The following is a 23,732-nucleotide window of genomic DNA, read 5'->3' as shown; positions in this document are numbered from 1 at the left end:
TGAAATTGACTTGGTGAGTAAGATCACGGGAGAGAGCACCAATCGTCCCCTGAGATGTGAGCTCCTCCAWTCTAGCTATCCTGGCTGTCAGATCATGGTGAGATGTAACCTGCCCTCCTTCCTCTGGATATACCTCCTTCATGGTATCTGCTGTAGCAGACATGGACTTCCTGGCATCACACACCACATTTTTCAGTCGATGACTAAGCATCTCACAAATGGCAGAGGAGTTCTCTCGGGTAATTCAGAAGAGATTGGAGTGCCAGGGAGTGCAAATTCCCACTCCGACGTCCTTGATTTGGTTGAAGATGTTGATTTGGCTAATGATGTTAATTTGACTGATAACGTTGACAAAGAGGAAAAAGGCCCCTGTGGCTCTCGCAAGACCAGTTCCTCACCACAATCACTGCTTATATTCTCAATGTACTCCAGCATCATTTCAACCACATTCTCTATTTGTGAAGGCTCTCCTGCTGTCACCATTTGTTACGATCTCGACAGCTCTTTCTGAATGGAAACCAAAAAATGGCTGAGGGATTCTTTGGCTTGAGCCATCATTGCTTTMGCTTGTTTTTTCAGTGTGAAATAGTTTCTCATCTTCATCTTCAGATTGTGGAAAACAGTCTTTGCAGTTGTCCAGATCTTCTTCTCAGATACTTTCACAACAGTCTGGGAGCCTTCGGGTGCGGCCTCGGTAGCTTTGGAGATTTTCTCATCGCGCTCTTGAAGCTTAAAGTAGCAGTGGAAGACTGCAGGAAAGAAAAGGCTCTTCATGTGGTTCACAATTGATCCAACCATTTCAAAAGCTGCTGCAGCTGTATGCTTCAAGGACATGATTGATGTTGCTGGTGACCTTTGATAATCTGCCTGGTGGAGAGCTGTTGACTGGCTCGATCTGGGTAAGCTACTGACTGATTTGGTCAGTATTTAAGTGACCTTGTTAGTCGCCTTRATCTGGAACTCTTCACTGGAGAGCTTCTTGATAACAGAGGATGAAGAACTGGACAAAGCCATGTCTTCTAGGTAAGACATGAAACTGCTCAAAAAGTCACCGACTTCAAGGGAGTTGTAAGAGGAACTCTCTGCAACAGAGGATATGCATTCTAAATCTGCCACCTCTGAACTGTACATGGCCACAGTCTGAGATAATACCTKTTTGGTGCAGGACTCTAGGTTTGGATCATAGAGAGCCAGTAAAAGTTGCAAGTTCTRACTCTGGCATTTGTGTAGAACACCGAGACCAGCTGACCTCTTGCAGTTCACTCTTACTGAGAAGAGGAGAGATGCGGCTCTGAGTATGATCTAATCTGGATTCAGGTTGCTCTGGTGTTTCCTCTGCTACAGAGGTAGCTGAATCCCTTCTACCAGACAGAGAAGATGAGCTGAGTTCTGCTACGGGGGATTCACTCCTACTTGGTGAAGAAGTATCCAGAGTTGAACCAGGCAGAACACTGGAGCCAGCATGCTCCAGAAGCACAGCACTGGAGATAGTGTGTTCTGGGAGCACAGCACTGGAGATAGTGTGTTCTGGGAGCACAGCACTGGAGATAGTGTGTTCTGGGAGCACAGCACTGGAGTCCATTGTCTCCAGAAATGCTTCCCCTTGGACTGTAGCTCCATTCATTCTGAGGAATAATTATTTGAGTTTTGCCTGAAGACTGCCGCAGAGTCTACGAGCTGCATGGAATGGTTTCCGCTTTTACATACAATGTCCCACTTGGGGATATCTCTGGGTGCTTGCTGGTTGATCTGATTCAGCTTGCTTCACAATGTCTTTGACATCATCTTTAAAGTTGTTAATTATTTTAGATACCTCAGAATCCACATTGGTCTGTAAGAGCCCAGGGGTCACAGAATCAAGGATCCTGTCAGATGGGCCAGACGTATTCAGCTGGGAGTGGCACTAAATGTAGGGGAAGTGTGAACCAAACCAGATGTAATGCTACTGAACCTTCTCAGTACAATCTCGCTCACAGTCTTTGAGGTTTTAGTCTTGAACTTGGCACTTGGCAGAGAGTCAAGGTTTTTCACCAATGCCTTGCAATAGGCATACAGAGGCCCATTATCAGCAACCATCACTCCTGTGTTCCAATGGCACGTTGTGGCAGAGTTGCAAAGAAAAAGCCATATCTCAGACTGGCCAATAAAAAGAAAAGATTAAGATGGGCAAAAGAACACAGACACTGGACAGAGGAACTCTGCCTAGAAGGCCAGCATCCCGGAGTCGCCTCTTCACTTTTAACGTTGAGACTGGTGTTTTGCGGGTACTATTTAATGAAGCTGCCAGTTAAGGACTTGTGAGGTGTCTGTTTCTCAAACTAGACACTCTAATGTACTTGTCCTCTTGCTAGGTGGTGCACAGGGGCCTCCCACTCCTCTTTCTATTCTGGTTAGAACAGGTCTGCGCTGTTCTGTGAAGGGAGTAGTACACAGCGTTGTACGAGATCTTCAATTTCTTGGCAATTTCTCGCATGGAATAGCCTTCATTTCTCAGAACAAGAATAGACTGACGAGTTTCAGAAGAAAGTTATTTGTTTCTAGCCATTTTGAGCCTGTAACCGAACCCACAAATGCTGATGCTCCAGATACTCAAATAGTCTAAAGGCCAGTTTTATTGCTTCTTTAAAATCAGGACAACAGTTTTCAGCTGTGCTAACATAATTGCAAATGGGTTTTCTAATGATAAATTAGCCTTTTAAAATTATAAACTTGGATTAGCTAGCACAACGTGCCATTGGAACACAGGAGTGATGGTTGCTGATAATGGGCCTCTGTACGCCTATGTAGATATTCGATAAGAAATCTGCCGTTTCCAGCTACAAAAGTCATTTACAACATTAACAATGTCTACASTGTACTTCTGATCAATTTTATGTTATTTTAATGGACAAAAAAWMTGCTTTTCTTTCAGTAACAAGGAACTTTCTAAGTGACCCCAAATCTTTGAAKGGCAGTGTATGTTCAGGTCCTCTGGAACAGGAGTCTTCAGTATGCAGGTGATCCACTGCAAGGCCACTGCCAGATGCCAACATTTAAACTTTCACAGCCACTTCTCGAAGTAGCTTAGCCAATTCCCAATCTTCTTTTTATCAATTCATCCAACGTCTTCAAAAACAGTCATCACCTCCTCTATTGCAGGTGGAATGCAGGACTCAACATATAATTGGTCCATTGGATTTGTGTGATCATCGAAAAAATCTCTGGACCATGTTGACCATCTGTTCAGTTGTCTGAGTATCAGAGGCAAAAGGGGATGACCGCCGTGAATGGGTTCTGCTGATAGTCAAAGAGAGGGCAGAGTTGAGCTGTTCACCTCCTTGATAAGGCCAACGGTCAGCTCAGGTGGGCAAGAGGGCAGGATCTCATGGTCAGACAGTTGCTCCTGGACACTGCTGATGATACTGTCTGACATCTCTAGGTGGACTTTCACTGAGCTCTGGGAACTTCAAAATGAACAAGCATTGCATGATCAAATCAATCTCTTACTGATACGTTATTTGAAAACAAATSCAACAAACATTGTTACAGATGTCGGATCTTAATTTGACCTCTTTCGTCACAGTAGCAAAATAATCCTGTGGCAGGAAGATTTTAATATCTGAAGAAATACTTAGAATCGCAGCCAGGGGCAGCTGGAAGCTGTGTTTGTATACAATGCACACCATCCTACAATGTACCTTAGGTTACGTGCAGGCTACAGCACATCTGTGAATTCTTATGGACATATTTGTAGAGGTATATGTATTATTCGTTAGGGAAAATCTGTTTTTATATAGTAAATTGCTTTATTATATGTTGTAGGCAAATAATAGACAGAATAAATTATTGATTTCCTCAGTGCCTGTGTGGTCCAGCAGATACAGCCACTGACTCCAGTACACATATGCCAGAGTCAGTTTGAATCTGACCTTTGACTCATGGATGAATGTCAATTTTTTTCYGCATGGTTACAGGGTTAATACCGTGTGGTTACAGGGTTAAAACAGAAACAACTCAAAGGTTACCAGTTTAGGCATTCATTCAGAGTGGTTAAGGTTYGGGCTATAGTTTGGGGAATGCTCATGAACCTCATGAGTTTGCGCCCAGTGCTGGACGATATAGTGACCAGCCTGATCCTACATTAGGACCAGAAGTTAATAGCATTTATTATTCAAAATTCAAGACGTAAAATTAATAGTCTGATCATTTACACATCAAAGAAAAGTGTCTCAGCTTAACGAAATCGTCTTTGGATAGGCTCAAATCATTTTGTCACAGCTTTACAAAATTGAATATCAAAGCCACAGAATACAGGCTTTCAATCCACACCAAAGACCAGAACAATATTGACAAATTATACATAGCCTAACTATAAAATATGGATGAGCATCTACACTGGGGGAAAGTTTATCGTTCTACAGTAGGCCTACTGATCTGTCAATCAACTGATGGCCCAAATCAGCCAGGGATACACTATAGCCTATTATGGGGTTTCACACCGTTCATTATGTGACGGATAGCCTACAGAATGTAGCCTATTGGAATATAATCAAATAACAAGGGGCGTATTACAACCATCAATGGCACTAGATTAGATTATCGCCAGCTGATGTCTCGTTAAACCATCAATTCGAGCTAAATTCGCCCGCACAGCTGATCTCAATTGCAACCATTATTGTCATTAAAAAAAATGATATAAAAATGATGTCAGTACTACAGTCCTGCTTACAACCAAAGTTTCAAGATATGTTTGCCCTCTGGTTGGTAGTAATCAGAACAACTTAGTCCTTTTTGAACATACTAATGGTGATGTGTCTATTGGCAAACATTCCATACAATAGAAATAAAGTATTTTATTATTTACCACAGCAAATCTACTGTGGCAATTAACCCACCCCTTTGTATGAATGGAAACTAATGTTGTTGTAGCCTACTGTTATTATTTTATTTGTTTCCTATTTCTGGTATGGTCATTTCTTATCAAGATCATGGGTAAAATATCCTCGGACTGTCCATATTTGATCAAACCCAATGCTGACGTGTGCATTCAGAAGGCAGCCACCATAACCACTAGACCAGCTCAGGCCCCAATTTAGACCTTATGATACACTTGTATGTCGTAGCCTAGTGGAGACCAATATCTATCTTGTGTTATTAAGTTATATAAAATGACGGTTGTTGATGTGTATGGCTGCATTTCAGACACATTTTGGTACATTTGAATGTTGCAGGAATAGGACCTAGGACTAGCGTTTGAGCGAGAGAGAATCATTTTGATAGCAAGCCCTGATCCCAGTGACTACCCCGCATGGAGAGAAAGAAAACTGCTTTTTTTCAGGGACTCACGAGGCTCCTGATGCAGCAGGAAAATTCTCTGTGACAAAAGATTAAGATACGAAATATGTAGTCTAGTATTGTAAATATAATTCACATTTTGCTWGATTTTTTCCCCCTCAACATTAATTCAAATCTGCTCAAATAATGTGAGTTGATACAACATTTTGTACCGCATTAGATGGCGTGGAATGCACCTGCTAGAAAGCTGAGAAATATGTAAATTTCAATGGAGAAATGATCAGGGATATCAACACACACATTAACAGCTTGTGGGGAACATACCCCTTTGAAGAGGGCYTGCTGGACCTGAAACCACCAGCCCTGGTGCCACTCCTTCTCCATACACTTCACTTCCTCGATGAGCTCCAGTCTTTCCTGGTCAAAGGCAGCGAAGGATCTCGCCCCTTCTGGGTAAGTCAGTGTCYTCCTCATCAAAGCCCGTCACCCCCAGTATGCAGTCCAGGGCRGGCAGTAGGATATGCAGAGTGGCCTGATTAATAAAAGTCACTATGGTCTTGCACAATTTGACAAGTTGTTCCTTGGTCATCTGTATGGAACAAACAGAACAAAGTTTGTCAATGCAGCTGTGATATTTTAGATCATGAARGGAAAGCATTTGATCAACATAGTTTTTCTTGTCTGCGACAAACTTGGATCAAGTCTGATATGACAGATTAATGAATGTAATATTAGACCATAATTCCACGGCTAATCCATTTCTCTGAATTCAATTAAATAATACCATCACTCCCACATCCAATGTCAAAGGCCGATGGGGAAACGTACAGGATTTCTGAATCGTTTATAGAGCGCCTGCCACTGCCTAGAGAAGAAAAAAATAAACATGTTTCAGTTTTTAGTTTGTGTTTAGTTCCTTCTGCAMAAATGTTGAAAAATTTTGCACATATCACACACAGACGACAGAAACACAGGACATATGACATACTCATCAGTGAGATTGCACAGGAATGATATGAGGATTGGGTAGCAGTACTCAACCATCTCATCCTTGTTGCCTGGGCCYAATGCAGCCTTAAGAGGTTTTTCTCTCCAGGAGATCGATTACAGATCCTCTGTCCAGGTGTTTATTCCTGAATCCTAATGATGTGAGTGCCGTTGAGAAAGTACAAGAAAATGTAAGAGAAATCTATATATTTCTCTCTCAATACTATACTCTGAAACTGACACAGTATAATTGTTTCATAGGTCTATTTGAATAAAACCATCCATGTAACCTTTCATACTGACTACACTATTTGACTACAATTAGACTACAGTTTCATTGAAAACAGATGACAACCTGCACATCACAGACAGATATAGAGAACCCATGGTATAGGCCTAAATCTCTGAGCTGCATCGTTGTCAGTGCCCTGTTCCCCTGACTTCTTGGCACTAATCTTCCATTTCCTTTTCTTGGTCTCCATTTTGTGCTGGGCCACCAGTTCTTCCTCATCATCATCCCTCTTTACTGCCTACAGGAATTCATGAATTCGAAAAGGTCCATGTCTGATTAGATACCTGCAAAGGACATCACATTAATCAGCGCTAACTTGATGATTGTGAATGACTGAGAAAATGGTAGGCCTAGATTTTGAGGCATTATGTTCAAGCAAATGCCCGCTTAGATTACTAATTTCTTTTTTTACATTGCCCAATATTTCATGCACTTTTAAGTTGGTTGKCAACCGCCATATAAAGTCCAAAGAAGAAGAAGCCTGAAGGAGGAGAGATGACTAGAAACAAACTCGGTTTACCCTTTTATCTGTGGATTAATTGTCGGTGTAGATGACATTGTGCATTTCAGGTAAAATAACAAAGCAATGTTTATATCCCAYGACAAATTAGCTCGCAACAGCAAGSTATCTAGCTAGCTAAATTGCCATACATTTCTTATTCTTTTCGACCTGTCCCCAAATTAAAATAGTTGGTTCAGAGTTTGTTTTGATATTTCAACCTGCTTGTCCTCATCGCGTCTGGTGTGGCTGGACAAAATCAACATGCGCGAGATGGCGCACGCGCACGCCCGGTCTAGTCAGCTTGTTACGCTTTTATTCATTAGTCATCATCAAACCCAAAACCTCAGACAAACCCAAAAGCTTTGGAAGGCTTTTTCCAAACCTGCTTTACAATCAAACCCCATTATTATCAGCAGCCCTCCAGAACACTTGCCCGTAGACTACGATATTGTTCAGTATATCTTTTGGAAGTTTGGTCAATTTAGTGGGTAGGCAACACTGAAAATGTTTACTAAAATGAATGGGGAACAAAGGGCTATCCAGATGAATGAATACATAAATAGGCCTATGCTAAATTGCAGTTAGGCCCATTTCCTATACAGTTTTCTATGTCAGTGTCTTCWGCATCACAGAAACACCAGCTTCATCCACATGAAAAAGGAGATTGAAGGCTCAATCTGTTTTAGTTGTTTTGTTTTGTTATAGACAAACCTGCATGGACCTATAGTTTGATATTGATAATAATGATCAGGCTATACATGCCTGCAAACCTTTTAAAAAAGTTGGATATAAATATTTTTTCTCTTCAATAASAGTATTTTCAAACCGTTTAAAAATGAATCAAAATATTGCAGTTTATAGGCACGTAAATCTTACTATAGCCTATCCACTAGATGGCYGTATTTACCTACCTGTCTGTAACAAAAGGCAATTCAATGTTGCAAAGATACTGTACCTAACTAGGCTGTTTTAATTCGGTCTACTTCCAACTGATTGTCGCATACATGGTCAAAATAAATGTTAGGCTACATTTAAGTAGGGTAGCTTGTCTGATTTAACTTTCAGGGATGTTTAGTACCTAGGCCTACATTGTAGCCTAAACATGATCCAATGAGCCAGTTCTGAAAATCTCACATATTTAGTAAGGTCTACCTTGTTTTCATCCATACTTGCATGACGAAATGAGCCATGAATSCAAATGTCCACTGTTACGGATTTCAAGTCCTGCTGCCTACTTCATCACCTGATGCCGTGACCTGACAAATCTGTTATTGTCATCACTGCTTGTAGGGTAGGAGTTGTTTTGGTACTGAAGCAGAATACAGGTGCAATTGCATTAGGAAAAGAAATACGTTGGCTGGATCGACTGTCGACTTCGATGGCGTTTTGCTTTCACAGAAACTTGGGTGATTCAAATACAATAGAGTAAAGTGGACAGCACAACACCGCTCAAAGATAATGCAGACATCACCCTCACATTTGCCAAGACCTGATTTGATTTAGTTATTATACATACACATTCAATATTGTTTACCTAACTAATAGTCTTTGAAACACACATATTTGCCATCTACCCATCTGTCTGGAATATGTACATTTAAAWACTGAACTGATTAAGATGTTGAAAAACACTTTCTGGATGAAAATGAACAGGGCCCATATTGATAAAGTCTCAGTAGGAGTGCTGATCTAGGATCACTTCCTCCCATGTCCATGTAATCTTATTTATTCTGATCTAAAAGGCAAAACTGATCCTCGATCAGCACTCTGACAGGCCCAGGCATTGAATCAAATGGAGTGAATTCTAGGAAAATGCTGAACATACTTTCTGGAGGGGCAGAAGGACCTGCCACATCTTTCCCAGATCGCCACTCCACCTGCCATTTACATACTGCCCCTCCTCCACAGGGGTCAGATAGCATGCTTCTATCTTACAGGAGTCTGGGAAGTTTCCTGTGTGTTGAAGTCACACGATGCAGTAAGAGTAGCACAAGCTCTGTCTGGTGGGAGGACTTTCATCTCAGTAGTCGGTACAGTGGGCCAATGTGTTTACCACAGAGAAGTTATGTTGATGTCTCCATAGTGTACCTTGTAACCCAACCTGTTATATTGTGATACCTTTGAACCCAACCTGTTACATTGTGATACCTTGTTAACCCAACCTGTTACATTGTGATACCTTGTAACCCAACCTGTTACATTTGTGATACCTTGTAACCCAACCTGTACATTGTGATACCTTGTAACCCAACCTGTTATATTGTGATACCTTGTAACCCAACCTGTTATTGTGATACCTTGTAACCCAACCTGTTACATTGTGATACCTTGTAACCCAACCTGTTACATTTGATGTACCTTGTAACCCAACCTGTTACATTGTGATACCTTGTAACCCAACCTGTTATATTGTGATACCTTGTAACCCAACCTGTTACATTGTGATACCCTGTAACCCAACCTGTATATTGTGATACCTTGTAACCCAACCTGTTACATTGTGATACCCTGTAACCCAACCTGTTATATTGTGATACCTTGTAACCCAACCTGTTACATTGTGATACCTTGTAACCCAACCTGTTATATTGTGATACCTTGTAACCCAACCTGTTACATTGTGATACCTTGTAACCCAACCTGTTACATTGTGATACCTTGTAACCCAACCTGTTACATTGTGATACCCTGTAACCAACCTGTTACATTGTGATACCTTGTAACCCAACCTGTTACTGTCATAGCATGTAACCAAGCCCTTAACATGGAAACTATTTGCAGGGCCTCAAAATCTGTTCGTACAGTGGGGTGAACGAGAGTACCAGCGTGTGTGTCCATGCACATGTGTTACTCTACCTTTGAAGTGGTTGCATTTACATAATTTAGCAGACACGTATCGAAAACCAATTAGGGTTAAGTGCCTTACTCAATGGCACATCGACAGATTTTTCACCTACTCAACGATGAGAACCAGCGACCTTTCGGTTACTGGCCCAACGCTGTTAACCGCCAGGCTACCAAGTGGTTGGTGTCTATCTCGATTTGGCTGATCACTCCAGGATGTCTGAGGACAGCCCCCTCATAACATGGTATCTGTAGGATGCCCTTCCCATCCACCAGTGGAGCAAATGGCACATCATAGCAGAACGTTTTGAAATGTAAACCAAGATGAGTGTTTCTCACAGGAGGTTGGTGGCACCTTAATTGGGGAGGATGGGCTCGTGGTAATGGCTGGAGCAGAAWAGGTGGAACGGTATCAAATACATCAAACACATGGTTTCCTTGAGTTTGAGGCCATTACATTTGCTCTGTTCGGGCCATTACTATGAGCCACAGCCACTCAGCCTCCTGCTCCGTCTCAAACCACTTCCACCTACTGAACACCACCCAGTTCTATGGCATGTGCTAAATTGTGAGCTCTGATGTTACCTCCAGCTTTTAGGGCATGTCCAGTCGACGCGCTGTCTCCCATCCATCACCCATGTTAGCAGATCTTCCCAAACCTGTGAAGGTACGACATACTACGGTCAACCCATTCTATAGACTGCTCTTTTTGATATATTCATTACCAATGGTATGCAATAAGAATGAGATTCTGGATTGAAACATATAMGCACGTCTGCCTATATGTGTGCACTTCAAGTGTTAAAGAGAGATCACAAAATGAGATAGACAGCCGTTTTCATTTTTCAAAAGCAACAGTGGTAAAGTATGTTGCCCTATTTGTTTTAATGTTAAATTCCAGTGTTATCTATACTGAAGTTAATGATTATTGCTTTTCAGTGTGACAGAAGCCCCATTGAACTGTTGGCAGACAGTTCAATAATGACATAAAATCTTCTTCCGTGGGTTGCCAAAGTGGGCGTCGCTGTAGCCCAGACAAACCCCACCATTGACCAGCGCCACCAGATCCAACTGGATCTGACTGGTTATCTACTCTAAAGGCTGCCTGAGGAAGGCACGACGCATCAAGGACCCCACACACTGCAGCCATGAGCTGTTTTCTCCCTTATCGGAGCATGAGGTCCAACAGGCTCAGAGAGTTTCTGTCTACAAGCCTGCTGAACACTTGAACTGGACTGACCACCTGTCCTTATTCTCCACACCATAGCACACATGCACACACACTAAGTATACAAAACATTAAGAACACCTATTTCCATGACATAGACTGACTAGGTGAAAGCTGTGATCCCTTATTGATGTCACTTGTTAAATCTACTTCAATCAGTGTAGATAAAGTGGGAGACAGCTTAAAGAAGGATTTTTAAGCCTTGAAACAATTGAGACATGGCTTGTGTGTGTGTGTCATTCAGAGGGTGAATGGGCTAGACAAAAAAAATGTATTTCAAGAAKTGCAATGSTACTGGGTTTTTCACACTGAACAGTTTCCCGTGTGTACCACCCAAACAGTCCACCACCCAAAGGACATCCAGCCAACTTGACACGACTGTGGGAAGCATTGGAGTCAACATGGGCCAGCATCCCGGTGGAACGTTTTTGACACATTGTAGAGTCCATGCCCTGATGAATTGAGGCTACTCAATATTAGGAAGATGTTCCTAATGTTTGGTATACTCAGTGTACATTCATACTACACACACAAGCACAACGGCTGCTGCCAGACTCATATTATACTGCTCAAAATACACTGCCCACCCCACTTACGTGTAAATATTGGGGGGGGGGGGGAATTGTGCCTGTCTGTACTATAATGATGCTAAAATGTTTATTCTATTCTACAGAGTAATTTTATGTTTGTATTCTTATCTTTTATTTCTTATTGTTGTTGCATGGCCAGAAGGAACCTGTAGCGTTTCGTTGTACGATGTATACCATGCGTATCCGGTACATACAACTAAATAACATTTGAAACCACATACCAGTCTTTCTACCCAAGGGCATAGACCTTTATTTTTGCAGGGACAGTGTACATTAATTAACATTTTCAGGACAGGTGCCGGTTTTAGGCAACAAGCTAATTTWCAACCTCTGTCCTTCAGTCTAGCACTCCCCCATATGCAAAACATTAACCAAACAGCAGGAGTAMCATTCAGTGGGCTTTAACAGATCCTTTAACTGATGAATGCAATAGTGTAACTACACGGAGTATCTGACATGGAGGTGTTACCTGAGTACATGTTGAGTCGTAGGTGGGTGACTGCCTGGATAGGTAATGGGAAAGTTATGACAGGAGTCCKGAGTATCCAGGCTTCAGCTCAACCATCCCACACAATAGCAATCAGTCAATAAAATCAAGAACTATCATCAGGAATCACACGATATGAGGGGGGGTTGCCCAACCCACTTGTTTCAGCTGTCATAGGAACAAGCTCCTCATCACTCAGAGCGCAACTGTCAAACGGTTGATCATTGAGCTTCTCCAGTGTCAAAGGGCGAGTAATTCCGGTAAAGGACATGTTCACATCCAGGCTATGTATCCTGCAGTCAGTGATTTACCCATAGATTTTTTGCCAAATGTTTATTACAACAGTCTTACCCCCATCATACCTCAAAACCTAAGGTTACTCCATTGCTTATTTTTAGCATTCCTCACAAGGATACAACGTATAGCCTCAATACCTGCCATGTTAATTTATGGACGGCTGGTCCATGCAGCCCCATAGCTCCCTCAGTGGCCTCACACTGCACAACATAAGCTTAAACTTGACTGTCGTGAGCAATAGCCTATATTGGGCACATATCCCATGGTGGATTTATACACAGGCAAATACATTACCTGTCAATTCCACTCAACATCTAATAATTGGATCAGGACATTTTCCAGTGTGCAAAAACCCCCATTGAAAACTACCATTACAGAGGCKCAAAAGCAATCTGAAAAAGCCCCCTAGCACCACAAGTTGTAGGATGTGGCAATACAACTGATCAGTCATCACAGCTGCTCCAAGTCTTCAGTTACTCAAGTTAATGGTCCTTCTTCCTGAAAGGATATTAGTCTGTAGACCAGGGCTCTCCAACTGTTTCTGGAGAGCTACCGTCCTGTAGGCTCACTCCAACCCTCATCTAGCGCACCCCATTCTAATAATTAGCTGATAAACTGAATCAGGTTAGTTACAACAGGGATAGGAGAACACCTAAAGGAGGCTAGCTCTTCAGGAACAGGGTTGGAGCCCTGGGCTAGACCATCATGTATGGGATTGGCATGACTGACCACCCTATCCCCAGAGAATACAGAGCAATGACATTGAGAGTAGACTCGTTTATTTTGTCATCTGCACTCTACAGTTGGAATTCGGGGAATTCAAAAACAACGTCTTTGCCTGTGAGCTTCTTGTAGACACCGGAAAAGGTCTCAACCTGAAAATAAAGGCAACCACTGGTTAACCACTGCATAGACTGCAACATTTACAGGTTATGATGATCAATATATRAATTGCATATGACAACACAAAAGGCATGCATTTGGCACAAGACATTTGCAGCACATAAACCATTTGAGACATGAGTCAGGAGAAGTTGTACACCGCATGGTTTAGCCCCCCAGTCACGGCCCAAAGGGCTCTGGGAAGATTGTAGGATATATCAGAACGCCGTCCTCACCAGCCCGAAGGCCGGGAACAAGCTTGCCTCTCCAACGTCGTGGAACGGGACTGTACGTCACAGCACTGTGAAAGTACTACGCTCCATACGCCACAAGGACAGAGCCATGCGAGAAGCAACCTCACCGGATGTCCACGTTGGGGTTAAGGTGGGTGAACAAACTGCGACACGGACTCACTTTATGTTCCACATTGTTCTGCTGAGCCTTGTCAAGGTGGACCTTGATAGCCGACTGCTGTCCAGTTTTCACGCGGATCCTCTTGCCAACATACTCACTGGGAAGACCAGGTCTTCAAGGATGGCATCGTGCACGGCGGTCAGAGTACGCTGGAAAACAAATCACAACGTGCATTAGACATTTGAGGTAATTACAGAATTGTTCTAAACCTTGAAAACTATTTTCCTACAATCAGTCTCATTCAAAATCATAGGAAGGTTATTTATGCATGTCTGTATGCATGTATGGAAAAGGGCAACAATCAAATAGCTATACAGGTATTTTGAAATCTGAAAATTTTTATTTTAAATGTATTTTACCAGGCAAGTTTACTAGAGAACACATTCTTATTTACAGCAACGACCTGGGGAGTAGTTACAGGTGAGAGGATGAATGAGCAAATTGGAACTGGGGATGATTAGGTGACCATGATGATACGAGGGCAGATTGGGAATTTAGCCAGGACACTGGGTTAAAACACCATACTCGTTAGGGTAATGCAGAGGTAATAGGAAGGAAAGTTGATGTTGCATTATATGTTTGTCCCTGTTATCTTGTAGCTATATAATAACCCATTATAAATCCATTAAAAGCATACGACCATGGTGTTAGTACAATTGTACACCGCATGGTTTAGCCCCCAGTCATGGCCCAAAGGCTCTGGGAAGATGTAGGAATATACAGAACGCCGTCCTCACCAGCCCGAAGGCCGCGGACAAAGCTTTCTCCAACGTCGTGGAACGGGACTGTACGTCACAGCACTGTAAAGTACTACCTCCATACGCCACAAGGACAGAGCATGCGAGAGCAAACTCACCGGATGTCCACGTTGGGTCCAAATACGTGTTGCAGAGTATGGCAGCATCAAATATGGCACAACAATTGAACTTCTAAACCTAGCACCCATTTGCTCTAACTTTAAAACTACAATCCATTCTCCTTCCATACAGTATATAGTCGAGGACATGCAGGTGTGACAACAGAACATCACCTCCTGGGACGCTTCTGCTTATTCTTGTACGGCTTTTCCTGGTTGGTTTGGGCAGGATTTCCTCTGCAAGTTAAAAAAAATATCAAGGATTACCAATTTACACAGGCAGACTTTTAAAGCCCAACAGCATTCGTAAATAAATAATGTACACCGCATGGTTTAGCCCCCCAGTCATGGCCCAAAGGGCTCTGGGAAGATGTAGGAATATACAGAACGCCATCCTCACCAGCCCGAAGGCCGGGGACAAAGCTTGCTCTCCAACGTCGTGGAACGGGGACTGTACGTCACAGCACTGTAAATACTACGCTCCCTATACGCCACAAGGACAGAGCCATGCGGAGAGCAACCTCACCGGATGTCCACGTTGATATTATACTACACTCACAGCATAGAAACATGTATATTTGAGCACTAAAGATGTCTGTTATAGACTTCTCCAAAAGAACCAAGCTAACCGACAGCGGGGTCACCGCAACAGCTCTGAAACTGCCCCTGCAACTTGTGGAAAACAGGACAGCGAGACAACATCACCCTAACCGTGCAACGAAGACGACGTGTTTTCCGCTGAACTTCTTTTCCAGCTCCCTCACGAGTCGCACCTGAATCTTCTGGAAGAATTCAGCTGGGCACAGGACAAAGATGATGATGGCTTTCCTGCTACCACAACTTCAATTTCCTGAGGGAGAGGATGGCAATTTCAGTTAGACACAAACTGAGGCAATACAACACTCAATAGATGCCTTTGAGTGCTTCAGCTGTCTGAAAGAAATTGTATGCACTTGCATGGTTTAGCCCCCCAAGTCATGGCCCAAAGGGCTCTGGGAAGATGTAGGAATTACAGAACGCCATCCTCACCAGCCCGAAGGCCGGGACAAGGCTTGCCTGCCAACGTCGTGGAACGGGACTGTACGTCACAGCAACTGTGAGTACTACGCTCCCATACGCCACAAGGACAGAGCCATGCGAGAGCAACCTCACCGGATGTCCACGTTGGGGTTAAACTCAAACACAGCTCCTTTTACTACATCAGACAAACTCCTACCACATTCATCTTCAGTTATCCAAAAATTTTCTGAGCAAAGTCAGAATGAAGGCAAGTACAAGACATGTAGTATAGGATCCTTACCTTTGCAGCAGTGATGTTCAGCTCCCTCAGCTGAGCCTTCATGTCTGAGTTCATCTCCAGCTCCAGTAGAGCCTAGAAAGAAGGCTGACATGTTGAATATTGCATACAGCATTAGCCAAGCGACTAKGGAAGTTTTCTATAAAGTGCCATATATTGACAGATTTGCCATAGCTTACCTGGGAAATTCCAGACTCGAACTCATCTGGCTTRTCGCCATTGGGCTTCACGATTTTGGCGCTGGTACTGAACATGGCCTATGTCTCTGGAATTAATGAAAGACAAGACTACCATTTGAGCATACTCCCGAGTCCTGCATGTCTTTGGACATCATGCACTGTTTCAGGTAATGTAGTATCGACACTGAAACTAACCAACGTTAGCCGAGTGGTCCATGCCGACTCCATCACACCATCAGACATGCAGTTACTAGCTAGCGCTATCGGCTAAGGTTGATCAAACGAAGTCGACAATGGCTGATTTCACTTACAGATTTAAAATACAAACGACGTTAGCTAGCTAGCAACCATGCCATCATAAACAACCTAACAAGTAATTATTGCATCAAACAATGTACAAGGAGATAGGGTCGCATGTTCCAAGTTAACTACTTAACATTTGCTAYCTAARGTTAGCCAGTTTGCCGTCTTTAAACCAGGTTCATTATCAAATGGCTAACGTTAGCTAACAACGAACTCAGACAGTACTCAACCATACTTCAGGCTAAACAACTGTCAGGACACTTAAAAGGAAAATATTAAAACGGTTAAAAAGCCACTAGTCGACGAACTGTCAGGACACTTAAAAGGAAAATATTAAAACGGTTAAAAAGCCACTAGTCGACGAACTACAGGCAATTCTTACAAGAACACATGGGCCTCAACGCGCCAGCTATGCTCCTTCCAGTTTTCATGTTAGGTCTATCCTGAAACACTTCATACAATTCATTACACAACGGCCATCCAAAACCTTAAATATAATAATCTAACGCATCAACAGTCTTAGATGAACTCTGATACAAGAACGAGGAAATTCTGTGCACATTTACAACAGTTTGACAAGAAATTKCGACCAGTGGGAGCATTATCTTGACCTACCTCGATCAACGACGGCCAGGGAAGAGGCAGGAATCTCGCGAGAGAAGTATACAAGTACYTCGTAGAAGGAATCATGGGAACACGGAAGTATGATTTTTAACGCCAACAGATCAGTGCAGCAGATATCGTGAACTTTGAAGTAATTAATGTAAATACCGAGTCCAAAATAAGCATGTCAGCGTAGGTCATGTTCAAATGTATAGCTAACTTCTAGTGTTGACATTACGGTTGTCAGGTAGTAGCTAGCAAAATGTGTTTGTTTTGGGTTAGTGGTCTAGCAAGCTAGCCAGTTTACATACCTGCATTTGTTTCCAATGATGGCTAGCTAATAGTTGTCCTTACATTTTAACACATAGATAGTTAGTTTGTTCAACTTGTTCACATTTCTGAAATTAAGACAATGACCGGTGCTTCCACTTTTAAGTAATTGCTGGTCTAAGTGATGTTCAGGTTACCCGTTCTTTATAGTATAATACACAGGGAAGTCTGCATTGGCACAGAGGAGATGGTGAAAGGCAAATTCTTCTACGCTGTGAGGAAAGGATTCAACCCTGGAGTTTACCAAACTTGGTGAGCTGTGTAGTAGTTACCTAGCTAGGGAGCTAGTTACCACTGTGTCTTTAAACACATTTTGTCATTTCTATTCACATTGAATATCATGTGTTTACTTTTTCAGGGATGAATGTAAGAGCCAAGTAGACAAGTTCCCATATGCCAGCTACAAGAAGTTTGCTGCTGAAAAGGATGCCTGGGCTTTCGTCAGAGGCAAAGCAACGTCGATAACACCAGACGTGTCAGAGGGTAGATCGATGGCTATGTTCTTTCTCTATGGGTCACTGTACTTGTAAAATGACAATACAATGGGTACTGTTGTTACTGGCTTTAGGAATGGGCAGCCTATCTTGTCATTAGACAAGTAGTGCACCATTCAGGCACAGCAGAATCAGACTTCTACTCAGACCAAGGTATTATCTTTCAGGAACCAGCTATGAGGCAACACTCCCAAGAAGGGCCCCGGAGGCCCTTGAGTATATTCCCATTGGTCAGAAGAGACACTATAATCACGTGGAGGAGGAGAAGGAGAAGGAGGTGGTGTCCCCTGCCAAACGAGCTAAGCCTTCCCAGGAGGCATCTCAAGACAGCTGCGCATCTTCAAAGAGCTCTGATGGATTCACCTACATGGGTAAATATACCTGTTACTCCTTCAAATCGTATTTCTTGTTTTGGTTTAGAAATGTAAAACATACTTTTTGTGAACAATTATTTTTAGTATATTCCATATAAGGCAACATAAAATCAGTAAATACAGCAGTACACATCAAAAAGTAATAATAAATAAAGCAAAGAATCAAGAAGGAAAACACAACGTTTGACTGTCATATATACACATACCTATACACATAAACATGCACAAATAAACCCCAAACTTACAAATATAGCTTATAGTAGCAGCAAATATCCTATAATGATGATTGAAAACCAATTAAACATGATTAAGACAACAGTCTTTTCCCAGGTGATGCAGTGGTGGTGTACACAGACGGCTGCTGTTCAGGCAATGGGAAGGTCGGAGCCCGAGCTGGGATCGGGGTGTACTGGGGACGTGACCATCCTCTGTGAGTAGGCCTGGGTCTGTGGTTATAACTCATAGACTGTTTGACACTACAGTGGGTTGGTTTTCATGTGGACTCTTTACTGTAGGAATGTAGCAGAACCACTGGATGGAAGACAGACCAACCAGAGGGCAGAATTACAGGCAAGTACCCGTGTTTGTCTTATTTGTTTTAATTCTGAACTCTCTTAACCAGATTGCTGTTATTTGAATGGAATTGCCACAGCAACCTTTGGATTGTAACCGCACAGAGATTTAATCCCACATTTTGCTTCTGAATGGCACAGGCAGCCTGTAAAGCCTTGGAGCAGGCCAAAGAGATGGACATCAAGAAGTTGGTACTCTATACAGACAGCAAGTTCACCATTAATGGTACGCGTGTGCTGCTTATAGCACTTTACTAACACTCAATCAGCAAAGGACTGACTGATTGTGACATGGCTTTGTGTGATGCTGCAGGCATGATGCAGCATCTGACGTTACTTGCTAGGCCTGCTAATGCGACTATCTTAATGACTATTGTGATGTTTCTTCCAGGCGTCACCAGCTGGGTGAAGAACTGGAAGCTGAACAACTGGAGGCTCAAATCTGGTGGCCCTATCATCAACAAAGAGGACTTTGAAAAACTTGACAAGTTAAATGAAGAGCTGGAGGTTGTATGGGTAAATATCAATGACGCCTGTTGCTCTACATATCTGTTAATATTCTCACTTCAAGTGTAGTGGGTTTCAAAGAATAGAACATAGTTTCCCAAACTATGGATGATGATTGGGTCACGTGTCCTGTGTGGCTCAGTTGATAGAGGTTGTGGGTTCGATTCCCATGGGGGACCAGTGTGAAAATGTATGGGCTTACTAATGTAAGCTGCTCTCATATGACTAAAATATAGAAATATGTGAGGTCTCCTGATTTGAAAATGGTTTTAGAACACCAATTCATACAAGGGTTTTAATTTATTTTTACTATTTTCTACATTGTAGAATAAGTTTAGACATCAAAACTATGAAATAACATATATTGAATCATGTAGTAACCAAAAAAGTGTTAAACAAATCAAGATATATTTCATATTTGAGATTCTTTAAAGTATCCACCATTTGCCTTGATGACAGTTTTACACTCTCTTGGCATTCTTTCAACCCGTTTCGTGAGGTAGTCACCTGGAAAGCATTTCAATTAACAGGTGTGCCTTGTTAAAAGTTAATTTGTGGAATTTCTTTCCTTAATGCATTTAAGCTAATCAGTTCTGTTTTGACAAGGTAGGGTGGGTACACAGAAGATAGCCCTATTTGGTAAAAGAACAAGTCAAGATAAACCCTTGAATGAGTAGGTGTGTCCAAACTTTTGACTGGTACTGTGTGTGAGATATATATTACACATACACACACACACACAGTATCTTTAGGACTTTTTCCACATTGTTAGGTTACAGACTTACTCAAATTGATTAAATAGTTGTTTACCCTRAATCTACACACATTACCCCATAATGACAAAGCAAAAACAGGTTTTTATAAATTATTGCTAATTTATAAAAAATGTACTTCACACATTTACATAACTATTCAGACCCTTTACTCAGTACTTTGTTGAAGCACCTTTGGCAGCGATTACAGCCTCGACTCTTCTTTGGTATGACGCGACAAGCTTGGCACACATGTATTTGGGGAGTTTCTCCCATTATTTTCTGCAGATTGTCTCAAGCTCTGTCAGGTTGGATGGGGAGTGTTGCTGCACAGCTATTTTCAGGTCTCTCCAGAGATGTTGGATCCAGTTAAGRCCGGYCTCTGGCTGGGCCACTCAAGGACATTCAGAGACTTAACCRGAAGCCACTCTTTCATTGTCTTGGCTGTGTGCTTAGGGTTGTTGTCCTGTTGGAAGGTGAACCTTTGTCCCTGAGTGCTCTGGAGCAGGTTTTCATCAAGGATCTCTACTTTGCTCCATTAATCTTTGCCTCGATCCTGACTAGTCTCCCAGTCCCTGCCGCTGAAAATAATCCCCACAGCATGATGCTGCCACCACTATGCTTCACCGTAGGGATGGTGCCAGGTTTCCTCCAGACGTGACGTTTGGCAATCAGGCCAAAGAGTTAAATCTTGGTTTCAAGGCCCTTTTCCCCCCGATTGCTCAGTTTGACCGGGCGGCCAGCTCTTGGAAGAGTCTTGGTGGTTCCAAACTTCTTCCATTTAAGAATTATGGAGGCTACTGTGTTGTTGGGGATTGTCAATGCTGCAGAAATGTTTTGCTACCCTTCCCCAGATCTGTGCCTCGACACAATCCTGTCTCGGAGCTACATACAATTCCTTTAACCTCATGATTTGGTTTTTGTTCTGACATGCACTGTCATCTGTGGGACCTAATGTAGACAGGTGTGTGCTTTTTCAAAATCATGTCCAATCAATTGAATTTACCACAGGTGGACTCAAAGTTGTAGAAACATCTCAATGATGATCAATGGAAACAGGATGCACCTGAGCTCAATGTCAAGTGTCATAGCAAAGGGTCTGAATACTTAAATACATGTTTTTTTTATACATTTGCAAACATTTCAACAAAAAAAACTGTTTTGCTTTCTTATTATGGGTTATTGTTTGTAGATTGCTGAGGGAAAAGATGAATGTAATACATTTTGGAATAAGGCTGTAACCCAACAAAATGTGGAAAAAGTCAAGGGGTCTGAACACTTTCCAAAGGCACTGTGTATGTATGTGTGTGTGTGTATATATATATATATATATATACACTGCTCAAAAAAATAAAGGGAACACTTAAACAACACAACGTAACTCCAAGTCAATCACACTTCTGTGAAATCAAACTGTCCACTTAGGAAGCAACATTGATTGACAAAAATGTCACATGCTGTTGTGCAAATGGAATAGACAACAGGTGGAAATTATAGGCATTAGCAAGACACCCAATAAAGGAGTGGTTCTGCAGGGGTGACCACAGACCATTCTCAGTTCCTATGCTTCCTGGCTGATGTTTTAGTCACTTTGAATGCTGGCGATGCTTCACTCCAGTGGTAGCATGAGACGGAGTCTACAACCCACACAAGTGGCTCAGGTAGTGCAGCTCATCCAGGATGGCACATCAATGCGAGCTGTGGCAAGAAGGTTTGCTGTTCTGTCAGCGTAGTGTCCAGAGATGGAGCGCTACCAGGAGACAGGCCAGATACTCAGGAGACGTGGAGGAGGCCGTAGGAGGCAACAACCCAGCAGCAGGACCGCTACTCCGCCTTTGTGCAAGGAGGAGCATGAGGAGCACTGCCAGAGCCCTGCAAAATGACCTCCAGCAGGCCACAACTGTGCATGTGTCTGCTCAACGGTCAAACAGACTCCATCAGGGTGGTATGGGGCCCGACGTCCACAGGTGGGGTTGTGCTTACAGCCCAACACCGTGCAGGACGTTGGCATTTGCCAGAGAACACCAAATTGCAAATTCGCCACTGGTGCCCTGTGCTCTTCACAAATGAAGCAGGTTCACACTGAGCACGTGACAGACGTGACAGAGTCTGGAGACGCCGTGGAGAACGTCCTGCTGCCTGCAACATCCTCCAGCATGACCGGTTTGGCGGTGGGTCAGTCATGGTGTGGGGGTGCATTTCTTTGGGGGTCCGCACAGCCCTCCATGTGCTCGCCAGAGGTAGCCTGACTGCCATTAGGTACCGAGATGAGATCCTCAGACCCCTTGTGAGACCATATGCTGGTGCGGTTGGCCCTGGGATCTCCTAATGCAGAAATGCTAGACCTCATGTGGCTGGAGTATGTCAGCGGTTCTGCAAGGAAGGCATTGATGCTATGGACTGGCCGCCCGTTCCCAGACGTGAATCCAATTGAGCACATCTGGGACATCATGTCTCGCTCCATCCACCAAGCCACGTTGCACCACAGACTGTCCAGGAGTTGGCGGATGCTTTAGTCCAGGTCTGGGAGGAGATCCCTCAGGAGACCATCCGCCACCTCATCAGGAGCATGCCCAGGCATTGTAGGGAGGTCATCAGGCACGTGGAGGCCACACACACTACTGAGCCTCATTTTGACTTGTTTAAGGACATTACGTCAAAGTTGGATCAGCCTGTAGTGTGGTTTTCCACTTTAATTTTGAGTGTGACTCCAAATCCAGACCCTCATGGGTTGATAAATTTGATTTCCATTGATCATTTTTGTGTGATTTTGTTGTCAGCACATTCAACTATGTAAAGAAAAAAGTATTAATAAGAATATTTCATTCATTCAGATCTAGGATGTGTTATTTTAGTGTTCCCTTTTTTTTTTGAGCAGTGTATATATACTCAGCAAAAAAAGAATGTCCCTTTTTCAGGACCCTGTCGTTCAATGATAATTTGTAAAAATCCAAATAACTTCACAGATCTTCATTTTAGAGGGTAAACTCTGCTTTCCCATGCTTGTTCAATGAACCATAAACAATTAATGAACATGCACCTGTGAACGGTCGTTACAGCTTACAGACGGTAGACAATTAACGTCAAAGTTATGAAAACTTAGTACACTAAAGAGGCCTTTCTACTGACTCTGAAAAACACCAAAAGTAAGATCCCCAGGGTCCCTGCTCATCTGCGTGAATGTGCCTTAGGCATGCTGCAAGGAGGCTGAGGACTGCAGATGTGGCCAGGGCAATAAATTGCAATGTCCGTACTGTGAGACGCCTAAGAACGCTACAGGGAGACGGGACGGAAGCTGATTGTCCTCGCAGTGGCAGACTTGTGTAACAACACCTGCACAGGATCGGTACATAGCATCCGACACTCGACACCTGCGGACAGGTACAGAATGGCAACAACATTTGCCCAAGTTACACCAGGAACGCACAATCCCTCCATCAGTGCTCAGACTAAACGCAATGGCTGAGAGAGGCTGGACTGAGGGCTTGTAGGCCTGTTGTAAGGCAGGTCCTCACCAGACATCACCGGCAACAACGTCGCCTATGGGCACAAACCAACCGTTGCTGGACCAGACAGGACTGGCAAAAAGTGCTGTTCACTGACGAGTCGGAGGTTTTGTCTTACCAGGGTGATGGTCGGATTTGTGTTATCGTCGAAGGAATGAGCGT

The 23,732-nt window shown here is 43.0% G+C and overlaps 1 protein-coding gene, 2 long non-coding RNA genes and 4 other non-coding genes across 9 annotated transcripts in view; 1 reads left to right on the top strand and 6 right to left on the bottom strand.

Annotated features, from left to right (window-relative positions):
* Positions 1–13,263: 13,263 nt before the first annotated feature.
* On the bottom strand, positions 13,264–14,298 carry LOC112069474 (uncharacterized). Its single transcript, XR_011475342.1, has 2 exons — positions 13,798–14,298; positions 13,264–13,376 (listed from the first exon to the last, which is right to left on the bottom strand). It is a non-coding gene; the product is annotated as an uncharacterized lncRNA (long non-coding RNA).
* Positions 13,534–13,760, bottom strand: LOC112069477 (small nucleolar RNA SNORA73 family). The gene has a single exon (XR_002893745.1). It is a non-coding gene; the product is annotated as a small nucleolar RNA SNORA73 family (small nucleolar RNA).
* A 153-nt stretch (positions 14,299–14,451) lies between the features above and the next one.
* Positions 14,452–14,669, bottom strand: LOC112069476 (small nucleolar RNA SNORA73 family). The gene has a single exon (XR_002893744.1). It is a non-coding gene; the product is annotated as a small nucleolar RNA SNORA73 family (small nucleolar RNA).
* A 299-nt stretch (positions 14,670–14,968) lies between these two features.
* Positions 14,969–15,195, bottom strand: LOC112069475 (small nucleolar RNA SNORA73 family). Its single transcript, XR_002893743.1, has one exon. It is a non-coding gene; the product is annotated as a small nucleolar RNA SNORA73 family (small nucleolar RNA).
* Positions 15,196–15,598: 403 nt separating this feature from the next.
* On the bottom strand, positions 15,599–15,821 carry LOC112069478 (small nucleolar RNA SNORA73 family). The gene has a single exon (XR_002893746.1). It is a non-coding gene; the product is annotated as a small nucleolar RNA SNORA73 family (small nucleolar RNA).
* A 372-nt stretch (positions 15,822–16,193) lies between these two features.
* On the bottom strand, positions 16,194–17,086 carry LOC139022523 (uncharacterized). The gene is made up of 3 exons (XR_011475343.1): positions 17,048–17,086; positions 16,815–16,883; positions 16,194–16,215 (listed from the first exon to the last, which is right to left on the bottom strand). It is a non-coding gene; the product is annotated as an uncharacterized lncRNA (long non-coding RNA).
* A 24-nt stretch (positions 17,087–17,110) lies between these two features.
* The window catches only part of LOC112069473 (ribonuclease H1), an 8,950-nt gene continuing 2,328 nt past the window's right edge, over positions 17,111–23,732 (top strand). Inside the window, exons 1-8 of one of the 3 annotated variants that reach the window (XM_070438564.1) lie at positions 17,111–17,195; positions 17,516–17,617; positions 17,724–17,848; positions 18,027–18,230; positions 18,564–18,663; positions 18,749–18,807; positions 18,951–19,031; positions 19,197–19,321. In XM_070438564.1, the coding sequence (XP_070294665.1) occupies positions 17,553–17,617; positions 17,724–17,848; positions 18,027–18,230; positions 18,564–18,663; positions 18,749–18,807; positions 18,951–19,031; positions 19,197–19,321 (759 nt within the window). In that variant the 5' untranslated portion in view covers positions 17,111–17,195; positions 17,516–17,552. Of the gene's footprint in view, positions 17,618–17,723; positions 17,849–18,026; positions 18,231–18,563; positions 18,664–18,748; positions 18,808–18,950; positions 19,032–19,196; positions 19,322–23,732 lie in introns of all 3 variants that reach the window. The other 2 variants (XM_070438565.1, XM_070438563.1) reach the window with 2 other exon arrangements.

This window comes from Salvelinus sp. IW2-2015, unplaced genomic scaffold (genome assembly GCF_002910315.2).
Source record: "Salvelinus sp. IW2-2015 unplaced genomic scaffold, ASM291031v2 Un_scaffold1023, whole genome shotgun sequence".
Classification (NCBI taxonomy): domain Eukaryota; kingdom Metazoa; phylum Chordata; class Actinopteri; order Salmoniformes; family Salmonidae; genus Salvelinus; species Salvelinus sp. IW2-2015.
The sequence above is the reverse complement of the archived record's forward strand: the minus strand, read 5'-3'. Positions and strand labels throughout refer to the sequence as shown.